The 15,637-nt window shown below is 51.0% G+C and overlaps 1 protein-coding gene across 1 annotated transcript in view; it reads right to left on the bottom strand.

The window, feature by feature from the left end:
* The window catches only part of TESC (tescalcin), a 60,884-nt gene that overhangs the window by 16,669 nt on the left and 28,578 nt on the right, over positions 1-15,637 (bottom strand). Inside the window, exon 3 of the mRNA XM_039471770.2 lies at positions 1,390-1,470. Within this exon, the coding sequence (XP_039327704.1) occupies positions 1,390-1,470 (81 nt within the window). The remainder of the gene's footprint in view (positions 1-1,389; positions 1,471-15,637) is intronic.

Genomic DNA, 15,637 nt, shown 5'->3' with positions numbered 1-15,637 from the left:
AGGCATCCTCCCAGATGGCCCCCAAAATCCCTGCCTCCTGGTAGTCGCGTCCCTGTGCTCCTCAAGAGTGGGGTGACCCGGTGACTTAACTTCTAACAAAGAGAGCACAAGGGATGGGGAATCACTTCTGAGATTCAGTTACAAAAAAAGAGAGTGGCCTCCATGTGGGATGTGCCCTGAGTTTCATTCAAAGAGCTGGCTCTGGAGGAAGGAAGCCGTCACACCGTGAGCAGCTCCGTGGAGGGGCCCACAGCCAGCAGCCACAGGCTGAAGCTGGAAACAGCCTCCCTGGGTGAGCCACATGGTGAGATCTCAGCCCCAGTTGATGCCTTGGCTGAAGCTCATAGGACTTGGAGACCGAGAGCAGCTAATGTGCACCCAGATTCCTTTCCTGACCCACAGACATGGTGAGATAATAAACGCTTACCAATTTTTCTTTTTCTTTTCTTTTCTTTGAGGAATCTCACTGACTCTCGCCCAGGCTGGACAATGCAGCAGCACAATCTCGGCTCACTGCAATCTCCTCCTCCAGGGTTCAAGAGATTCTCCTGCCTTAGCCTCCTGAGTGACTGGGATAAGAGGCCACATCCAGCTAATTTTTGTATAATTTAAGAGAGACAGGGTTTCACCATGTTGGCCAGGCTGGTCTTGAATTCCTGACCTCAAGTGATCTGCCTGCTTCGGCCTCCCAAAGTGCTGGGATTACAGGTGTGACCCATTCCGCCCCGCTAATTTTTATAATTTTAGTAGAAACAGGGTTTCACCATGTTGGCCAGGCTGATCTTGAACTCCTGACCTCAGGTGATCCCTCCACCTTGGCCTCCCAAAGTGCTGGGATTACAGGCATGAACCATCATGCCCAGCCTTGAATTTTCTTGTTTAAAAAGTCTTCCTCAATAATTTTCTTATAATTTTTCTAAGAGAAATTATTGTTTTTTAATTGTAATTTTTCATTTTTTTATTCTTATTTTTTTGGAAACAGGGTCTCACTCTGTTGCCCAGGCTGGAATGCAGTGGTCCGATCACAGCTCACTGCAGCCTTGAGCTTCTGGCCTCGTATCCTCTCACCTCGGCCTCCTCACTAGCTGAGACGACCGGCACGCACCACCATGCCTGGCTATTGTCTTAAGTGACTCAGTTTTGGGATAGCCGAAACTTAGTATCTCTGGACAGCCAGAGATAACAAATACAAAGGCTTAGAGAGCTTGAGTGAGCTGCCCAGTCACCCAGCTATAAATCCAGAATGGTCCAACCCCAAACCTGTGCTCGTAACCCCTATCCAGCTTAGCCCCTTCTTCTGGGCACAGCTCAAAGGGCCGCGCTGAGCAATGAAATGTCACACAAGACAAAGGTACCTGCCACCGGGCTGGTTCACGGGAAAATGCTCACCTGTTGTCAAAGAAGGCACGAACAATTTTGGATCGGATGGGGTTGAGCTCCAGGTCCGGGACATTGTTGAAGTTCTCCTTGCTGGTTTCCAAGAAGGAGAGATACCAGGAAGAGAGTAAGAAAAGCGGCAGATGTCAGCTGGCATTTTCATCCTGTATCGAGCTATATTCTGGATCCCCAGCAGGCCCCACAAGAATAGTTCAGAGTTAGTTCCAGAGACAGAACTGGAATATACTTCACTTATTCGCCCCTTCCCCTAACGGTCAGACTGAGCAAGAGCAGGGAGAATTTGGAGGCTCAAGATACTTTTCTTTTTTGACAGGGTCTCACTGTCCCCCGGGCTGGAGTGTAGCGGTGCGATCATAGCTCGCTGCAGCCTCAACCTACTGGGTTCAAGCAATCCTCTAGCCTCAGCCTCCCAAGTAGCTGGGACCACAGATGCAGGCCGCCACGCCTAGCTAATTTTTAAAATTTTTTGTAGAGACAACGTGTTGATGCGTTGCCCAGGCTAATCTTCAACTCCTGGGCTTGAGTAATCCTCTGGCCTCAGCCTCCCAAAGCGCTGGGGTTACAGATGTGAGCCACTGTACCCGGCCTTGAGAGACTTTTGAGAATCCAAGAGGTGAAATGGATGGTCATCTCCAAAAAAAAAAAAAAAAGAAAAAAAAATGCAGAGACGTGGGATTTATGGGATTCTGGGTTTTTGGAAACTGCCTGAAGCCCATCCTTAAACCCCAGGTCAGTATTCAGAGCAGTGGGGTGCTGGCTTGGAGCTCTGGAAAACAGTCTGGCAGGTCCTCAAAGGTTAAACGTGAAGTTAAAAGATGACCCAGCAATTCCACTGGGGATATGCCCAAGAGAAATAAAAACCTGTGCATGAATTTCATAGCAACATTGCTCACCCATAAAGCAGAAACAATCCAAATGTCTGTCAACTCATAATTATAGAAAAAAAATGTGGTCCATACAATGAGATTTTTTGTTTTGTTGTTGTTTGTTTGAGATGGAATCTCACTCTGTCACCGAGGCTGGAGTGCAATGGTGTGATCTCTGCTCACTACAACCACAAGGGAGTATTTTTTAGCCGTAACAAGGAATCGAGTACCAATACATGCTACAACATAGATGAATCTAAAAAACATGATGCTAAGTGAGACCAGGCACAGTGGCTCATGCCTGTAATCCCAGCACTGTGGGAGGCCAAGGGGGTAGATCACTTGAGGTCAGGAGTTCGAGACCAGCCTGGCCAACATGGTGAAACCCCGTCTCTACTAAAAATACAAAAATTAGCCAGGTGTGGTGGTGCATGCCTGTAATCCCAGCTACCAGGAGGCTGAGGCACCAAAGTTGCTTCAATCGGAAGGTGGAGGTTGCAGTGAGCCAAGATCGCACCAGTTCCCTCCAGCCTGGATGGCAAAGCAAGACTCTGTCTCAAGAAAACAAACAAAACATTATGCTAAGTGAAAGAAGCCAGATACAAATGGCCACATATTACACAATTCCATTTACATGAACTATCTAGAATAGGTGAGCACATAGAGGCAGAAAGCAGACTGGTGGTTGTCAGGGGGTTGGGAGAGGGGCATGTGGTGTGCCCGCTGAGGGTACGGCTTTCTTTTGGGAGTGATGGAAACATTCTCATGTTGACTGTAGTGCTGGATGCACAACTCTGTACCTACAACGAATGTCACGGAATTGCACATTTTAATGGCTGAGTTATATTATGTGAATTATGTGTATTATGGGAATTACATTTCACTAAAGCTATTAAAAAAATTAAAAATAAGGCCAGCTACGGGTGGTGGCGTGGGCCTGCAGTCCCAGCCAGCAATGCAGGAGGCTGAGGCAAGAGGATCGTTTGAGCCCAGGAGTTCAAGGTTACAGTGAGTTATGATGGTGCCACTGCACTGCAGCCTGGGTGACACAGTGAGACCTTATCTGTTAACAAGAGAAGCTTGGCTTAGGACAGCGGAGAGGGAATTTCACAGGACACCCGAGAGCTGGCACAGGCGTTGCTGGGTCCTAGAGGCTGCAGGTTTGCAGGCACAGAGGCAGGGGTGTCAGCCACTCCCTCACCTGCCTGCCCTCCTCCCTGCCCTTCACAGAAGGCCGTCCTGGGTTCTCTGAATCCGCTTCCTGCTCACCTTTTCCTTCTGCTACATGGGCCTCCATGGGCAGTGGAGGTCTTGGGAAGGACCCAGCGCACAGGCTGCGATCCTAGGGAATAAGGGGCCAGGCCCAGGTGGGGAAGGCAGGGGTTATCAGCCCACTGAAAAGGAGGACATCCGGGTGGGAAGTGACGGCGGGACAGTCATTGGAAGTGGGATTCAACACTAGGACAGACAGATGCTGGCGAGGAGGAGGCAAAGCAGACACAGATTCCAAGCTGTCTGAGTTGGAAGATTCCACGAACGCCTCACCGGCTCCTGTGCTGCCCTGTTTTACGCATTGGACGGGTGGGGATGGAGGCATGGAGAGGTATGGCAGGACCTGGCCCTAGTTCCCAGATCCCTGTGTCCCTGTCCCTCCCACCCAGGCCTTTCAGCTGAGTTCCCTCGTGGAGTCTGGCCAAAGCCAGGAGTCACATCAGGGAAGACTCATGTTTTAGGTTCCCAGGAACCCAGTTCCAAAAAAAGAGGCAGACTCAGGACAGCTGGCCGGGAGAGAGGGGATGGTATTTAGCCGTGAAAAAATAAGGGTTTTTTTGGCCATAACAAGGTTTTTTTTGTTTCATTTTGTTTTTTTGAGACAGAGTCTTACTTTGTTGCCCAGGCTGGAGTGCAGTGGCATGATTTCAGCTCACTGCAACCTCTGCCTCCCAGGTTCAAATGATTCTCCTGCCTCAGCCTCCCAAGTAGCTGGGATTACAGGTACCCACCACCATGCCCAGGTAACTTTTGTATTTTTAGTAAAGACAGGGTTTCACTAGTTGGCCAGGCTGGTCTCGAACTCTTGACCTCAGGTGATCCACCTACCTCGGTCTCCCACAGTGTTGGGATTGCAGGTGTGGGCACTGCACCTGGCAAGGAACGAGGTTCTAATCCACGCCACAGCATGGCTGTACCTGGAAGACATGCTGCTCAGTGGAAGAAGCCAGACACAAAAGGCCCCTTGGTGTACGACACCATTTATAGGAAACATCCAGGAAGGAGAAACATAGTGGAGAGGTGTGGTTTCCAGGGGCTGGGGACGGAGGCTGACGGGTACGGAGCTTCTTTCTGAAGTGCTCTAAAACGGACCGCACACTTTCAATGGGTGAATTTTATAATATGTTAATTACATTTCCATGAAGCTGTTAAAATTTTCTAAGTCTTCAAAAAAAAAAAAAAGAACCACTGTGCTACTGCACTGTGACTCCATTGACATAGAGAACAAAAAGTGACAACAGGAACCTCCGCAGCCAGAAGTCAGGGTGATGGGGAACCACCCCGGAGTTGGGGGTGATCGGGAGGGAAGGCGAGGGGCTTTTGGGGGCCGGGAACATTCTGTCACATGTTCCGTCTGTCAAAGTCCCTCGGCGTGTGACACACACTTTTTTCTATGCAGTTGCCACCCTCACTGCTCGCAGACAGCGAGATGTCCTGCCCTTTTTCCTCATTAGTGGGAGGGGACCACAGGAAGGGGCAGAACAGAGAGACCAGATTCCTGAATGAGTCAAGGTTACCAGGAGAGATGATCACATTCTACGAAATCACGATCCGATGACAACAGCGACAGCAGCTCACAAGTGTGCTAACGACTTGGCCAGAGCCATCTTGTTTACCGCCGTAACCCCACGAGGGCGCCCACTATCCCTGACACTTCAGGCTCAGCACAAAGAGGTTCAGGACCTGCCCCAGCTCACCCGGTGAGGGCGTGGAAGAGCCAGCTCGGAAACCCGGCAGAGTCCAGCTAGGCTTTCACCCTCAACACCCTGCTTCCCAACTCTCCTCAGCTGGTCAAACGGAACCCATTTTCCAAAGCCCAGATCCCTGACTGAGAAAGGGACCATGTGGAGCTCCAGAGGGACTCCTGGAGCCTCAGTTTCCTCATCTGTGAGACGGGTGCAGACCTAATCCTTCCCGCATCAAAGGGGATGGTTCACGGTCAAACACGAGGTGGGGAGAGCGGTGCTGGCCCAGGTCTGCCCCTCGCCAGGCACATGGTCTTGAGTAAGTCACGGCACATGTCCAAGCTGTGGATTTCTCATCTATTTCTCATCTGTAAAATGGGGATCATAGGAATACCCAGGTACCATGTTGGAGCTGACATGATCAAATGAGAGAAATCCACATAAGGTGCTGGGCAGACTGCCTGACACAGGGTGAGCTCTTAAGTTTAAAATAGTAACAGTAACAATGGCGGCAGCAACAACAGTAATTGTGGCAGCAGTATTAATAGCAGTAATAATAACATAATAGCAGCTAACCTATGTACACTCAAAATGTAAGGTACTGTTCTAAGAGTTTTACATTATTACACAGGGCTCACAACAACCCTATAAAGTAGGTAGTTACGCCCATTTTATTTTATTTTTATTTTTTGAGACAGAGTCTTGCTCTGTTGCCCAGGCTGGAGTGCAGTGGTGCCATCTCAGCTCACTGCAACCTCCACCTCCCGGGGCTCAAGTGATTCCCGTGCCTCAGCCTCCTGAGTAGCGGGGATTGCAGATGCGTGCCATCACACCCCGCTAATTTTTGTATTTTTAATAAAGACGGGGTTTCACCATGTTGGCCAGGCTGGTCTCAAACTCCTGACCTCAGGTGATCCGTCCACCTCAGCCTCCCAAAGTGCTGGGATTACAGGTGTGAGCCACTACACCAGGCCTGTGCCCATTTTAAAGATAAGGAAACTGAGGCAGAGAGATGAAGCCACTTCTCATTGTTAAGAACGATGCCGGCTGGCTCAGGCAGTGGCATGAAGCCTGGCCCTCAGGGACTTTCCCTAAAAATTGCCAACATCCCTTTTCAACAAGAAGAGCACAGGCCTTCAGTCCAGTGCTTAGGATGGGCGAACCTTTCCGTTTCATCAGTTTCATGCTCTGTCAATACTCCTGTCAGTTTTGTTTTCCTTCCTCCCCAGCTTCTCACTGGGCTGGATGAACCGGCTCCGCTGAGGGTATGTCAGCCCAGGCTGCAGCTATGGGAACAGGCTCTGCCTCACCTCAGAGCCCAGGGTAGAGGCAGGTCACTGCCCTCGGCAGGAGCCGATTCTCAGTGGCCAGTGGTCCTGCCCCGGTGACCATCAGGGGTAGGGGGGTGCCCATGTGGGCTCCAGAGCCACACACTTTCCAGGTCTCCTGGGGTGGGGAGCTTGTGCCATGGTAAAGACAGGGTTTCACTTTATTGCACAGGCTGGTCCTGAACTCCTGGGCTCAAGTGATCCTTCCACCTTGGCCTCCCAAAGTGCTGAGATTACAGAACCTGCATTTTTAACACAATCCCCCGGGCATTCATGACAATGTTCCCCTGGAGTCCCAAAGGGCTCTTGTGATGTCAAGCTGTGCTAAGCATTGCACACTTAATCACCCCACATAATCACAAGTGGCAACAATGATGATCCCATTTTATAGACCAGAACACAAGGTCCAGAGAGGCAAAGAGACTAAGCCGCAGTCACACAGCTAGAGTTGGCACAGAACTCCAGCTCTGTCCCCCACCGCTGGCTCGAACCATCTCACGCGCTTCCTCACTCTCACCACTTCCTTCCGGTTGTGCGTTTTTACCTTAAAGAGAGAGAAAGAGCGAGAGAGCTCGTCCTCCACCACCTGCTCCCACCCAGCCCCCAGCCTGAGAGGCCCCATGTGGGACCCAGGAAGAGGACATGACAAGCGTCAGGCCGACAAGAAGGGAAGGACCCGACTCAAAACACCACCGAGGACTCTGCTGGGCTCTTCCTCAAGCCTCGTGGTCTAGGTTGGTTTCCGGTGGCTTTTGGGGCCCAGCTCAGTTGCAAAGTTCTAGGGATATTGAGCTCAGAGCTGCCCAGCCCCTCCACCCACCGAAAGGCTAACCGACCTCCAAGGGGCGGGTGCAGCCAGGCCCAGGTTCTCAGGCTGGAGCTCCTGCCTCCCGCTGCCCACCCACCTGGGCTCCCGGCACTGAGGGAGGCCACTCCCGTCTTTCCTCTGCAGGGCTGCCTGCCCAACTCCCCGCTGAGTTCCCCTTCCTGCGCTCACCATTCAGCTTTGCTGTTTCCCACAGTAGGGAAACTGAGGCCCCACAGGAACTCTTGAAGGCAGAGACTGCGTGTCATTCAGCACATGTCTTCCCAGTAGTGACGCTACTCAAAGTGTGGTTCCTGGGCCGGCAGCATCAGCATCACCCGGGAGCTTATTAGAGATGTGCTGTCCCTCCCTACCCCAGACCTATTGAATCAGAGCCTGCGTTAATACGGTGGTGTGATCATGGCGCACTGCAGCCTTCAACTCCTGCGCTCAAGTGATCCTCCCTCCTCAGCCTCCTGAGCAGCTGGGACTACAGGTGTGCCCCACCATGCCCAGTTAATTTTTTTTTTTTTTTTTTTTTTGTAAAGACAGTCTCAGTATATTGCCCAGGTTGGTCCTGAACTCCTAGACTCAAGTGATCCTCCCACCTTGGCCTCCCAAAGTGCTGGGATTACAGAACCTGCATTTTAATGCAATTCACATGCACATGCTGGCCTCTTAATCCCTCAATGTTTCAAAGTACCCGGAATTGTCCAAATGCACCAGGCAATTCTCCTAACCACGTTTTTGCACAGAAGATTCTGGCAAGAAAGGCCTGGTCCTTTTGCTCCTGGCAAATGCCTCCTCCAAAAGCTGGGTACCGTCACCAAGACCAACCCCCGGGGAAAAGCCTTCTCATCCCTGTCCCTTCCCCTTGTCAGCCCCCAACTTCCCCTGACACCTGGAATTTCCTTCCTACAGTGGCAGCAACTCTGCGACAAGCATTTGAGCCGCTTCTAGGAGCCAGGTACCGTTCCGGGTGCCAGCTACAGAGGTAAATCAGACAGACGCAATCCCTTATGGAGAATCCAGGAGAGCACAAAAAAGGTGCGAAATCGAGTATCTCAGCCAGTGACGTTTCTCTACTTTGCAGAAAAATTCACCAGAGAAAGGGGGATGGGGACCACAGGAGGCTGGTATGAGTTTAAATGAAGTGGTCAGGAAAGGCCACAGGGACAAAGGTGACATTTGAGCAGAGACCTGAAGGAGGGGGAGGTTCTCAACTCCCAGGGCACATGTGACAATGGGGGGAACAGAAAGAATGTTCATGTAACTCGGGCAGAAAGAACTGGGGAGAGGAGTGTGGCGGGGGCCTGCCGGACACTGAGGGGCCTCAGCGGTGGCTCTGACTCCCGGTGGCTGAGACGGAACATCTTCAGCAGAGAAGAGACATCCTCACCGGACCTTCCCACACAGGACTGTGAGCCTGGATGCGGGGTGGGCAGTGCAGACAGACACAGGGGGACCAGGGAGGGGGCTGTCGCAGTGGCCCAGGCCGGAGACCATGGTGGCTGGATGGGGGCGGGGTGGAGGAGCAGAGGAAGAAGGGGAGAGATGCAGCAACTCCTGGGCTTGTTGGGAGGTAGAAATGGGCTTGTTGGGAGGTAGAAATGGCGGTCTGCTGACGAACTGGAGGCAGGGCTGAGGAAGGGAGGAATTAAAGGTGACACCGTAGGGACCTGCACAGCTGCCGTTCACCACAGAGGAATGGGGGACCTCTGGGAGGGATGAGGAGTTGCTTGCTTTGGGTTTTTTGTTTTGTTTTTGTTTTTTGTTTTTTGAGATGGAGTCTTGCTCTGTCTCCAAGCTGAAGTGCCTGGCACGATCTCGGCAATCTCTGCCTCCTGGGTTCAAGTGATTCTCCTGCCTCAGCCTCCCGAGTAGCAGGGATTACAGGTATGCATCACCACGCCCAGCTAATTTTTGTATCTTTATAGTAGAGACAGGATTTCACCATGTTGGCCAGGCTGGTCTCGATCTCTTGACCTCATAATCCACCTGCCTCGGCCTCCCAAAGTGCTGGGATTACAGGCATGTGTCACCACACCCGGCCTGCTTTGGGGCATGTTAAGCAGCATGCCATCTGGATATCAAGTAGATGGGCAGTTGCTCTGTGAGTCAGGAGCTCCGGGGAGAGGTCCTGGGAGGACCTGGCCAGGCACTGTGGCTCACACCTCCAATCTCAGCACTTTGGGAGGCTGAGGTGAGTGGATTGCCTGAGCCCAGGAGTTCGAGATCACCCTGGGCAACAAGGCAAGACCCCATCTCTACAAAAAAATCCAAAAATTAGCTGGTCATCGTGGTACATGCCTGTAAGTTCCAGCTACTTGGGAGGCTGAGGGAGGAGGACTGCTTGAGCCTGGGAGGTTGAGGCTGCAGGAAGCCAAGATCACACCACCGCACGTGAACTTGGGTGACAGAGCAAGCTCAAAAACTAAGTAGGAGCTAACATGCAGGGGGTGTTTCAGGCCACATCTGTGCATTTTATTTCAAGGACAAAAAAAGCCCAAGTCATTGCTACAGCCAAGGCAACTCTCCGCGATCCGCCCCGTCTCCCGTTCCCCGCTTGTGTTGGGCCCTCTGCCTACAGCTCCCTCCCTCTTCTCTTCACACACCGGCTCCTTCTCTCCTGGTCTCACCCCAGATGTGGTATCCTCAGGGCACCTTCCGTGACAACCTAGCCCAAGGACCCTCTCCTCCCTTGGGTTCCGGGGGTGTCTGTCTACCCCATTTCCTTCCTTTCACGTATTTCTATCACCCAGGCTGGAGTGCAGTGGCGTAATTTTGGCTCCCTGCAGCCCCTACCTCCTGGGTTCAAGAGATTTCCTTACCTCAGCCTCCCGAGTAGCTGAGACTATAGGCGCCTGCCACCATGCCTGGCTAATTTTTGTATTTTTAGTAGAGATGGGATTTCACCATATTGGCCAGGCTGGGTTTGAACTCGTGACCGCAAGTGATCTGCCCACCCCAGCCTCCCAAAGTGCTGGGATTACAGGCATGAGCCACTGTGCCCAGATAACCTTTAGTATTTCTCATGCTATAGCACAAACTGGCTGATGTGCTAGTGTTCTGTCTCTGACTACCCCTCACGCACGCAAGCATCACAACAGAAGCACCCCAGGAGGGGAGGGGGAACCTCCCCTTTTTAGCCCCACAGGATCCTCAGCTCTAAAACCTACCACACAAGGCCCTGGACACCTGCAGGCTTATAAGCAAGGACCATGACAGTACCCACCATCGTGGGAAAAAGAATCTCTATAAAAGTTTTATATGCGAGTACCCGCTAGTGATACTCAGACCATTTAGAAAGCTGCTTTTGGCCTTGGGAACGCCTCCGTACCTTTTCACACCAAACGGTCCCCTTGGCGGCTCTCCTCCTCACGTCTGCCTTAACACTCTCACCTGAGCAGATGTGCGCGTCCAGCTGCCTCACTCCCGCTGTCTCTTCTGGGCAGTTTTACAGCTACCATAGCAGGTTTTCTTCTTTAAGTGAATGTGCACATCCTAGCTGAGTCTTTTAAAGGGAAGACTCCCTGCCTTTTGGAATATATTAAATTCTGATGGTGAAACAGCCAGCTGAGCCAGGCAGGGCCTCAGCAGCTTCTTTGTGAGTATAGTATTTAAAAAAAAAAAAAAAAAAAAAAAGCTGTTGAGGTCAGGCACGGTGTCACATGCCTATAATCCTAGCACTTTGGGAGGTTGAGGTAGGAGGAATGCTTGAGCCAGGAGTTCAAGACCAGCCTGGGCAATATAGCAAGACTCACATCTCTACAAAAAAAAAATTTGTTTTTTTAAATTAGCTGGATTTGGTGGTACACACCTGTGGTCCCAGCTACAGCTGAGGAGGCTGAGGCAGGAGGATGGCTTGAGCTCAGGAGATGGAGGCTTCAGTAAACCATGATTGCAACGCTGCACCCCAGTCTGAACAGAGCGAGACCTTGCCCACCCTCTCAAAAAGTGGTCATATCATAGGCAGGTTAAAGCAAAGCCAAGTGACTAGGTGAAAAGGGGATGTGTGAAGAGCAAATCATTGCAGCGGTTGGGTGCTACAGCTCTCGAATCAGCCAGCTTTGCTTTCGAACTGAGACCCTACTGTGTCATTTTAACTTCTTCAGCCTCAGTTGCTTAATCTGTAAAATGGGGATAATAACGTCAACCTCAGACTACGTGAGTGCTGAGCCCAGCACCTGGCTCATATGAGCACTCAGCTAATGGCAGCTGGGCTCACGTTTCTGCACACAACCCTGTACTTTTTTTTCTTTTTGAGATGGTCTCGCTTCATCACCTAGGCTGGAGTGCAGTGGTGAGACCACAGGTTACTGCAGCCTCAACCTCCCGGGCTTGAGCGATCCTCCCACCTCAGCGTCCCGAGTCGCTAGGACCACAGGTGCATGCCACCATGCCTGGCTAATTTTTAAGTTTTTTTTTGGAGAGACGGAGTCTCACTATGTTGCCCAGGCTGGTCCCAGACTCCTGGACTCAAGAAATTCTTCCACCTTGGCCTCCCAAAGTGCTGAGATTACAGGTGTGAGCTACACACTGGGCCAACCCTGTGCTAACTTCAAAAATGGCAAAGGAGTGGTAACAACACTGCTGAGGGGATGGGCACAGTGGCTCAGGCCTGTAATCCGAGAAATCTGAGTGGCCAAAGTGGGCAGATCACCTGAAGTCAGGAATTCAAAACCACCCTGGCCAACATGGTGAAACCCTGTCTCTAACTAAAAATACAAAAATTGGGCCAGGTGCGGTGGCTCATGCCTGTAATCCCAGCACTCTGGGAGGCCAAGGTGGGCAAATCATGAGGCCAGGAGATCAAGACCAACCTGGCTAACACGATGAAACCCTGTTTCTACTAAAAATTCAAAAAACTAGCCAGGCATGATGGCATGTACCTGTAATCCCAGCTACTTGGGAGGCCGAAGCAGGAGAATCACTTGAACCCGGGAGGCGGAGCTTGCAGTGAGCTGAGATTATGCCACTGCACTCCAGCGTGGGCGACAGAGCAAGGCTCTGTCTCAAAAACAAAACAAAACAGAAAATTAGCCGGGTGTGGTGGTGGGTGCCTGTAATCCCAGCCACTTAGGAGGCTGAGGCAGGAGAATCGCTTGAACCTGGGAGGGGGGAGTTGCAGTGAGCCAAGATCGTGCCACTACACTCCAGATTGGGTGACAGAGCAAGACTGTCACAGAGAAAACAAAAAAGAACACTGTTGAGGGAGGAAAACCAGAACCTGAAGTCAGGAAGCTTTGCTGGTACCCAGCTGTCTGAGCCATCAGAACATAGGGCTACGTGCTGGTGGCCTTCGACAAGGAGCACAGAGTCCTTTTCTCTTCCCTGTGTACGTCTGTGGCTGCATTTACCTCTGGAATTACTCCACATTCAACGGCTTGATGAATCTAAAAATATTTTTGTAACGTGGCTTTATCTAATCAAGCCTCCTAATGGCCTGACCACTATGTCCGAAATATTCCATAGCGTCTATATCTGGCATTTATAAGCCTGACAGGGTGCTATCAGGAAGTTAAAAATTGCTGTTCAAAACGTTCACCAGTTAAGGGGCCCAACAAGAGAAAGAAAAAGTGCAAGAAGCCGTTTCTGCATTTCTTTCATTATCTAAAGTTTTGACCTTTTAACAGGTTTACCTGGAGGTCTCTTCCACTTGCAGGAAAGTTTCTGAGGACAAAGGGCCACCTACACGGTAGGAAGCTAATGAGCGCGTTAGAATTCCATCCACGTTCCTTTTTTTCCTATTCAGGCGTTTTGCCAAGAGGCTACAGAACTCAGTACTTTGTGGTCTGGATGCGTTCAGGTCTTGAGGATCCTGAAGCATATTCAATTTTGGGGTAACCTCTTTTAAAAAGGGAATATAACAAAATAATTTTTTTTTTGAGACAGAATCTTGCTCTGTTGCCCAGGCTGGAGCGCAGTGGCACAATCTCGGCTCACCGCAACCTCCCCCTCCCAGGTTCAAGCAATTCTCCTGCTCAGCCTCCCGAGTAGCTGGGATTACAGGCGCGCACCACCACACCCAACTAATTTTTGTATTTTTAGTAGAGACGGTGTTTCATAATGTGGGCCAGGCTGGTCTGGAATGCCCAACCTCAAGTGATCTTCCTACCTCAGCCTTCCAAAGTGCTGGGATTAGAGGAGTGAGCCACCATGCCCAGCCAACAATATGAATGTTCTAAAAATCAGGAACTGAGCTCCATAAAGAACCCACGTGGAAGTAAAGCCTTGAAGTGGGGCTTTCAAGGCCATATGATGCACCCTCCCCTAGATGTCCTGAGATGATCTTGGAAAGAGATGGGACCAGACCCAACACAGATAAGCAATGGTGGCTTAAAAATAAAATCAATTTTGGTCCATCAGTTGCCTCATGGGAGTTTGTAAAGCTATATTCAATTTGCCAAGCTACACGTTTAGAAACTCAATTCTTCTTTCAGCTTTTAAGTGCAACTTGCAACTTACAAATCTTATTAATCTGCATCTAAAGCCTGTGGGTTTTGAATGATCATTTTTAAAAGGCCTTTCGCATTCAAGGTCTTCACAAGCCTCCTGTGGGATCCTCATAAGCACGTGGGCCCTTTGCTTTCTAAGAGGGAGAGGGCAAAGGGAGTGGCACCCTCTCCCCCATCACAGACTGCAGTGGGGTGCCAGGGGTCTTCACTAGGAACCCCAATCAATGCCATGCTCATGTGGTGGTATGTCCCCAGAAAAGAAAATGAATTCTGTCCATGCTCTGAAACCCCAGCACAGCCCCTGGTCAGTGGCCTGTTGGACAGCTTCCAAGACATGCCAGGGATCTGAGGGGGTTGAAGACCAGGCCTCGGGTCACTTAAAAAAGCCCTGGCAGGGTGGAGACAGCACTGGGGACCAGTTCCCAAGCCAGGGCTGCTCAGGCAAAGACAGGCAAGGAAAGCTCAGGGGAACCTTGAAGAGCTGCCCTGTCTCCCTTCTGGAGGCCCTGGAGGGTGGATTAGGATTAGGCAAAGTAGTTCTGGGAGGAGGCCCTTCCTGTAGGCCTGTTTGCATAAGAAGCTGTGGTCTGTCACCTCCTTCCTGCAGGCTGGGCCAGGGTTGTCACTATGTGCAGCTGACACGAACCTTGAAACTGACTCTGAAGCTCTGAGACCAGGGCGGTGGTGATGGGAATGACAAACACACCCCTGCACTGAGGCAGGGAGACTGAAGTCCTCAGAGACCACTCGTAAATCGAGGCAATGCCCCTGGCTTCCTACGGAAGGATCTTGGCATTGGGTTCAAATCCCAGCTCCTCCACTTATAAGCCGCGTGACCCAGGGCCGGATACGTGGCCTCTCTCCAGCTCTACTTTCCCATCACTAAAATAGGGAAAGTGAGTGTCCCTACCTCTATCTCCTGTGGGGTTCTGTAGGACTGACGTCAGCCTGGGTGATGGGTAAGACCCCATCTCTATAAAAACACGAAAAATTAGCAAAGTGGTGCACACCTGTAGTCCCAGCTACTGAGGAGGCTGAGGCAGGGGGAGCACTTGGGCCTGGGAGGTCAAGGCTGCAGTGAGCTGAGATTGCACCACTGCACACCAGCCTGAGCAACAACATGAGACCCTATCGAAAATTTTAAAAAAGACGGAAGAATACCCTCCTGCTGTGCAGCACATAAAACAGCTTCAAATAATAAGAGCTTACATTTGTGAGCTGTTTCTACGAGCCAGGACTGCTGCTAAATTCTTTCACCTGGATTATGTAAACCTAACGAGGGAAGTACTATTAATGGCAACAGGCCTCACTGGGCCATGCTTCCTGTGTTGTCAAGAACTTTGTTAGTCATTATATTCACTCCTCATTGCTTTCATTCATTCATTTATTCATTCATCCCTTCACTCATTCATTTAATTACTCTCACAGCACCTACTGTGTTACAGGCCCTGGACACAGCCGTTGGGCCAAGGAAAAAGATGATCAGTTCCTACCCCACTAAGAAGCTGGTCTGCTGGGGGAAGGGGATGGGGGTCAGTTATAATTCTGTGCTGTGAATGTGGGGATGGGGCACCCCCAGGGGGAGACTGTGGGGCTACAGGGGGCAGGAGAGGTATCTTGGAGGATGTGGTCCACACTGAGGCCTCCGTAACGCAGAAGCCAGCATCTACACACCTTTGTGAGTGCCACATAAAGAGCACAAAGATGACCCTGATGGCACTAGGGAGCCCCTGAGGGCTGTTGAGCAGGGGCTGCTCACTGGGTCCTTTGAATGATCCTGCCATGCAGACACACTGAGGGCTTGTGCAAGGGCAGTCCTGGGGAT

The sequence above is a fragment of the Saimiri boliviensis genome, chromosome 7 (genome assembly GCF_048565385.1).
Source record: "Saimiri boliviensis isolate mSaiBol1 chromosome 7, mSaiBol1.pri, whole genome shotgun sequence".
Lineage (NCBI taxonomy): Eukaryota > Metazoa > Chordata > Mammalia > Primates > Cebidae > Saimiri > Saimiri boliviensis.
Note: the sequence above shows the minus strand (reverse complement) of the source record. Positions and strands in the feature narration are given on the sequence as shown.